Source organism: Salmo salar, chromosome ssa19, assembly GCF_905237065.1.
Source record: "Salmo salar chromosome ssa19, Ssal_v3.1, whole genome shotgun sequence".
NCBI lineage: Eukaryota > Metazoa > Chordata > Actinopteri > Salmoniformes > Salmonidae > Salmo > Salmo salar.
The window spans coordinates 61,376,415-61,384,213 of NC_059460.1; the positions used below are offsets into that span (position 1 = coordinate 61,376,415).

Below are 7,799 nucleotides of genomic sequence, written 5' to 3' on the forward strand. Positions count from 1 at the left end.
TGGGGTCAGCAACATCTTCTTTGATAGGCTAAAGACGAACATATGGTAAAGGTGTGTGTCCTAGAGATTGACATCTCCCAAACAAGTCACTGCTACAGAGGAGGGCTCCAGGACATGTCTGTCACTGTAGACAGCAGAAGTAAGTTTTTAAATGAATGGAAACTAAGAAATGGGTATTACATTGTTCAAATATAGTTGATTATCTTTATGGGTAATGTAATCATTAAATACATGTATCGTTCTGCAGAAATAAGTAAGTATATTAGGTAAAAGTTACGTGATGCAATACAATAAACGTACCAAGTGTCCCGTGGGATATTTGTGTGACAAAATAATATCACATTACTCTTACTTTGAAAAGCACTTATTATTAGTATTATCATTAATATCCTTAATATATTTGTTGATAATCCTTGCTGTTATTCGAGTGCATGCAAAAGTAGTGATGATTATGGTCACACCTTTACAACTATGAAAGAAGGTAGAGTGGTTGATTCTCCAGTACGCTTCATTGTCTGACTAATCCATAGACTTGAGGAGGGTTATTGTCTTAGTACCAAATTCACTCAGCTGCCAACGTAATAGCTATGAATTGTTAAAGTTAGAATGAATTTGATTGATTCATTGATTTTATTTGATAATTTAATTAGTTAAATTCTTTTTAAGTCTGACTTTTTACAACAATTTTAAACTGTACTATCTAAATTGATATTATAACAGTTAGTAGATTAGTATAATTTTGCATTTGTTGCAAAACAGGTGGACATAATATCAATACATTGAGTAATACATAGGCTAAATTGAAGTAGGCTACTTCTTAATTGAAGTTCAATCATGCACACTTGGGGGAGATTCTGAAAAATCTTCCACTTAAATCGAGTTTTCACTTAGCCATGCATTGACATGAATGTGGGACTACCATACATGAAAGTTTCACTAAAGAGGAAGTTAGGATTTGCCCCTTAGGCCCTTGACTCAGAGTTTATTTGACAGCAGTGAACATCTAGCATAATGTTTAAGGGTGTAATAATAAATCCTCTTAATCTGTTTAATAACACACTTTGTAAGCATCCTAATTTTAAGTTTAAAAAAGTAAAGTACAAATCAGGTGGAGCAAATACATGTTTATTGATTTAATGTTAGGATATAGATAATCTTATCCTCTTGATTCAATCTCAATGTCTCAAAAAATAATTCACAAACAAAACAATTCTACAACAACAAACCAGCCATTAGTTTTTCAATAAAAAAGTTGATTATTCTTGTCACAATTTGCTCTCAGTTTCCCCTTACCTTTCTTTGAAGTCGACTATGCCCGTTTCCACTAAAAGCTAAAGTCATGAATGCAATAAATAAGAAATATTATCTACAACTAAAACACAGCTAATTTCAGTTATCAGGTACATGTATCAGAGGTGTCATGGAACATAGTGGCAGAAAGCAAATTTAAAGACTTTTACCACGTGACAGTGACTGATTTCTATACATTTAGTCAACCCACGGTTTCCCTTTCACCAACGAACTGCAGCTGGTGGCACGCAACCTATTCTCTTATGACTGAAATATAAGGCTGCTTACTCAAACCACACAAAATTATCAGGGTGTTCGTGACAATGTTTCAGCTCTAGGGTATTGAAATAGGAATATTTACAGTATATTTGTGGGGCCATATCTGTGTACACAATACAGTGTCCCTATGGCTTTGTGTCGCTACGGCCTATGGACAAGTGTGTGAGAATGGTAACTTACCTAAGTTGTCAATGGTACGGATAGAAAACAGCACTCAACTCTTTGGAACAAATTTTTATTGGTATATATGCATAATGACTCATTTGATTATTTGCTTAATTTGATTATGCAAACACACATTTGTAAGATGTAGAAGAAATATGTACTCGAAAGAAATGGTAGTTGGACTAAGTTGTCACATCTTCAAATGGGTTACACAGCATAACCCATTTGAAGATGAATCCTAACTTATTTTTTTTAAATGTGTGGAAGTTAGACCTGAATACCAAGGTGTAAATCCTATCTCTCACAAGCCTCAACTTGACATTATCTTACAAATATCAATAGCCTACAAAGCTTACGGATAGGCTAACTCTCTGTGCTGCTGTGACTGATTTGTCATTATGTTACCCAGATATGGATCTCACAAGCTTTTTTGACATGGATTACGATCACAGCCTGGCGACAGGGGACTACTTTGACTACAATGACACTTCCACCAGAGGCTACATGCTCATTGAGCGTTGCGAAGCCAGCGAGCAACAGCTGACCATCAAGGTCTTCCAGACCTGTGTCTTCCTCCTGGTTTTTCTCCTGGGCCTGCTCGGCAACTCCCTGGTCATCGCCACCTTTGTTCTCTACCGCCGCCTGCGTCTCCGCTCCATGACTGACATCTTCCTCTTCCAGCTGGCCCTAGCCGACCTCCTCCTACTCCTTACCCTGCCCATCCAGGCTGGGGACACCCTTCTGGGCCACTGGGCCTTCGGCAATGCCCTGTGCAAGGCAACGCATGCTAGCTACGCTGTCAACACCTACAGCGGGCTGCTGCTGTTAGCCTGCATTAGCGTAGACCGCTACATGGTGGTGGCTCGGACCCAGGAGGTGCTGAGGCTACGTAGCCGCATGCTAACGGTTGGCAAGCTGGCCTCGCTGGGCGTGTGGCTAACCGCCCTGCTCCTTAGCCTGCCCGAGATCCTCTTCTCCGGGGTGGAAAGAGAACAGGAGGGGGAGGCACACTGCGGCATGAACGTGTGGGTGGCGGAGAGCTGGCGGGTCAAGACGGCCACCCGCTGCGCCCAGATTGCCGGCTTCTGCCTGCCCTTCCTTGTCATGGTAGCCTGCTACTCGCTGATTGGCCGACTGCTGTGTGAGGGGCGGGGGCAGGGGGGCTGGCGGCGCCAGCGGACCCTGAGGCTGATGGTGGTGCTGGTGGCCGTCTTCCTGCTCTTCCAGCTACCCTACACCGTGGTGCTCTCCCTCAAGGTGGCAGGGCCAGGGGCTGCCAGACAGACTTGCGATCAGTGGGCTGCCACACTGCTGAGGGAGTACGTGACTTGCACCCTGGCATATACCCGCTGCTGTCTCAACCCCCTCCTCTATGCCCTGGTGGGTGTCCGCTTCAGGAGCGACGTTCTGAAGCTGCTCCACGGCGTTGGCTGCCTGTGCTGGGCCGTGTCTGGGCCTCATCTGGAGAGCTGTACCTCGGGGTCACCCTCCTCCCTGGGCTTAACCACCCTCTCCCCCCTGCCACCCACCTCACCTCTGCTCCTACCCCCCGAAACCCTGGCACACAGCATCAAATATCAGCCTCCAACAGCAAGCCACCTCTCTGGCCCAACCAAGGTGTTTCTCTTTTCTAGTAGGCCTACCCTGCCCTCAGATGGCCTGCTTCAGTCTACTGTCTTCAAAACCAAACCGGTCTAAACCAATCTTTGTATAGCTTGTGCGATCCTTATCAGGACTCACTTTTATAATTCATATTAAGATTTGCATTAATCGATAACTGATTCTATTCAATTGTATTTCACTATGGTGTCCACTTTTATAATATATCTTATGTGCATTAATTGTGTATTACTGTAATCAAGCAGTGCTTGTAGGACTGTGACTGTATGTTTCCACTTGTGACAGCTCTACCTGAAATTATGCTATAAAAAATAAAAAAATATGAATATGCTTCATGTGATATATTGGCCTGAATTTCTATTTTTTAAAGCATCACCCCATTCATCTTTGCCTCACTTATCTTTGTAACAGAAACATATCATTTTGAAAATAGTACATACACTAATACTAAAAATACTAAATATAGTATGCATGTATGTACTCCAATTTTACAACACAAGGTTGCTAATGTACCTATTATTAATGCCAATTTAATATCCAATGGTTGATGGAACATGTCTGAAATAAGTATTATGCGAAGATATGTTCAAACAAGTGCAATATAGACAGATATATTCCTCATATATTATAGAATAATGTAGTTATGGTGTCTTTAAGGCCAACTGTTTTAACAAAATGTATAGCATGGCATTGTTGAATACTTGTTTCTGATTGGCTTCAAGGGCATTCTATCTCGCTATAACACAGCACGGTAGAATTCAATGGCTATAGTTGATTCTTACATGTTCTTTGTTTGAGCTGCTTTTGAAAGCAAAATTGGAATTGAAAACATTATTGGCATTGTTGAATTCGATTTTCATAACAGCAATCTAGGACTGATTGGTTTTGTTTGATAAACCAGCAAGTCTGTTTGTTTAGTTACCAAGGCAACTACTCTAAACATGCTAGCTGCTTAAGTATGGAACGCCGTTTGGGTCTTCGCGTGTCAAAAAACACTATTTGACACGTTAGATACGTTTTTAATTTGATAACGTCAAATAACACACTTTAATTGTAGAATGTTGTGTTGGACCGCAACTTCTGAGGTAGCTAGCTAGCACCAATACAACCAGCCTGTCATCATCTAAAATAACCCTAATTTATAAGACAGTTGTTATTTCATTAATGGTGGTCGGACCCATCGATGTGAAGCTAGCCACAATAAGGATTAGCCACAATAGTGGACTTTGCTGTTAGCCTTCAAAGTAAAAGTATGTAATTGACAGCGATGCAAATGAATACAAATAGTAGAATTGTGCCATCATTGAATAGATCATGCTAAACGAGGTTGGAATGTTATATAAAATCAACAAAAGACAATTTGTTAATTCGACAAAAATCTGTTGAAATCACACTGTATGTATTAGACTTTAGAATTGCATTTGGGGCATGCTTATTTCACTGTACAGCCTTACCTATGGATTGTGGATCAATGACATGGGTTATCAGACTACTCAGTGACACCCAGAGAACATTAGCGTTGTAGCTCTTATTGTGGGACTGAAACAACTGTGAATTGAGCCACGTTTATTGTCAACATATGTGTACTGAACACTATTCCAGAGGGAAAACAATACAACCTGGATGTTTTGGAGTCTGATAACTCTGAGAAGGACGTTGGGAAAAAAATATCTTGGGTATTGACTAGACTGATACTCCATGTCATTGAGCCCCAATTCTTAGGTAAAGCATGTACAGTGCAATATGAACGCCAATGCACACAATAGGCTGACTGGGGAGGTGTCACAGTCACAGTCCGGCGATAACGCTACAACGCTAATGTTTGCGTAAACTCTTCACAGTTGTGTTTTGTGGGTGTCACCTAGTAGACTGATACCCCATTTCATTGCTTCACATTCCAAACTTGTGTAACATTATCTAGTCAAAATATGGCATGATTCCACCAATTGTAACCTTCTGCATTACTTTCAAAGACGTACTTTTATTTTGAAAGCAAACCGCAAATTGATTTTTTTGTCTAATCCTTATTGTGGCTAGCTTCACAACACATAACCCGGTCCGGTCGAGCCTCATGAAGCTAGCTGACTGCTTATAACGTTAGCTTTGGGTAACACGGTGTAGTAGCTGGCTAGCTATTTATTTTCATGAACTGAACTTCAATTTCAATAGGCGAACAACAAGTGGCTACCTAGCTAATACTTACTGACAAGGATTCCTAAAACACTGCTAAGAATTATGAAAATGACTGCAGTTTCTACAGGTCATTGTTTTCAGGCTGATTGTATTGGTGCTAGCTAGCAACCCCAGCAGTTTCGGTCCAACACAACATTCTACAATTAAACTGTGTTATTTGACATGTCAAATTAAAAGCTTATTTGACATAGTATTAGTATGTAAGTACAAGAGTTTCAAATCGTTTTACCCGGAACAAGTCCTAACACTTGAAAGTATAATTCTTCACTTGCTTGTTTCAAGTGTCAAATGTCATTTTTTTGTACACGTGATTTATTTTAACCTGTCCAGTGTGTGTTGACAGGTGATTTGAACGTATGGCATTTTTACACGCGTTCATTACACCTGTTCAGCCCATTGGGCAAGGAATGGCGTTTTTGCAGTTGTTGTTGGATAATTTGCCGAAAACAACTTATTTGGTAGCTAACGTCACATTTTGAGATTTTTTCAAGCATTTATGTATTGAAAAAAATCACATAAAGGCTTCATAATTCAGAAAGGTATTTTTTCTTTTCAATTAGCTATCCATTATTTTTCATTAGCTATCCATTATTTTCCATGAAGTATATATATAAAAAAATGACTATCCATCAAATCAAATTTTATTAGTCACACGAGCCGAATACAACAGGTGTAAACCTTACAGTGAAATGCTTACTTACAAGCCCCTAACCAACAATGCAGTTTAAAAAAAATACAGATAAGAATAAGAGAAAAGTAACAAGAAATTAAAGAACAGCAGTAAAATAACAATAGCGAGACTATATACAGGGGGGTACCAATAGAGTCAATGTGTGTGGGCACCGGTTAGTTGAGGTAGTATGTACATGTAGGTAGAGTTATTAAAGTGACTATGCATAGATGACAACATAGAGTAGCAGTGGTGTAGAGAGGGGCACTGCAAATAGTCTAGGTAGCCATTTGACTATATGTTCAGGAGTCTTATGGCGTGGGAGTAGAAGTTGTTTAGAAGCCTCTTGGACCTAGACTTGGATCTCCGGTACCGCTTGCCATGTGGTAGCAGAGAGAACAGTCTATGACTAGGGTGGCTGGAATCTTTGACAATTTTTAGGGCTTTCCTCTGACACCGTCTGGTATAGAGGTCCTAGATGGCAGGAAGCTTGTCCCCAGTGATTTACTGGGCCGTTCGCACTACCCTCTGTAGTGCCTTGCGGTCGGAGGCCGAGCAGTTGCCATACCAGGGAGTGATGCAACCAGTCAGCATGCTCTCGATGGTGCAGCTGTAGACCCTTTTGAGGATCCATACCAAATCTTTTCAGTCTCCTGAGGGGGAATAGGTTTTGTTGTGCCCTCTTCACGACTGTCTTGGTGTGCTTGGACCATTCTAGTTTGTTGGTGATGTGGACACCAAGGAACTTGAAGCTCTCAACCTGCTCCACTGCAGCCCCGTTGATGAGAATGGGGGCGTGCTCGGTCCTCTTTTTCCTGTAGTCCACAATCATCTCCTTTGTCTTGAAAAAAAAGTACCTACTTTTTCAAAACCCCATTTGTTTGATGAATAAATTAAAGCAATAGTAGTCACTATACTTACCAGACCACAAAGGCTGAATTAAAATGTTTTCTAAAAAGGAATTTATAAACTGTTACAGAGGCAGCGGAGGAAGGACCAGGGTGCACAACATTTGAGATAAATAAGCTTGTGCGTATGGAAAATGTCGGGGAACTTTTATTTCAGCTCATGAAACATGAGACCAACACTTTACATGTTGCATTTATATTTTTGTTCAGTGTATATACGTCCATCTGAAAATGTGGTGCAAACTGAGACGTCACCGCTTAAGTTGGTAATCCAATGTTTTGAAAATAGCTGGCTAGCAGTCTGTTTAGTACATAACATGCACATACCTAATGTTATCTTAAGGCTACCTCTGCACTGTTTCTTTTGTCATTGATAGGTTGTACATTTACCTACTTATTCCCTGACATTGTCCAAGTTCTGATTTCTCATTAATTCTCCGTTCCTCCTCCAATGTATTCCGTTTTGCCCACTTCCTCACCAGACAGTAGCAACAAACTATTAAAAACGGTGCTAATTTCATTCATCAACAACATTTTAAAAAGGGTAGTAGACATTTACCCTATCATATTCTAGCTCAAAACTAATGAAAATGTCTATCTGATATAACTACCTAGTAATTCTTGTTCTATAGGCTTTCCTCCTCCTCGCTAGTCTGCAGATGCTTGAGTACTTG

At 40.5% G+C, this 7,799-nt stretch overlaps 1 protein-coding gene across 1 annotated transcript; it reads left to right on the forward strand.

Moving 5' to 3' along the window:
- Positions 1-3,698, forward strand: ccr10 (chemokine (C-C motif) receptor 10). The gene is made up of 2 exons (XM_014159201.2): positions 1-139; positions 2,144-3,698. Exons 1-2 carry the CDS (start codon positions 43-45, stop codon positions 3,430-3,432), a joined length of 1,386 nt encoding a protein of 461 aa, XP_014014676.2. The 5' UTR covers positions 1-42; the 3' UTR covers positions 3,433-3,698.
- Positions 3,699-7,799: the final 4,101 nt, after the last annotated feature.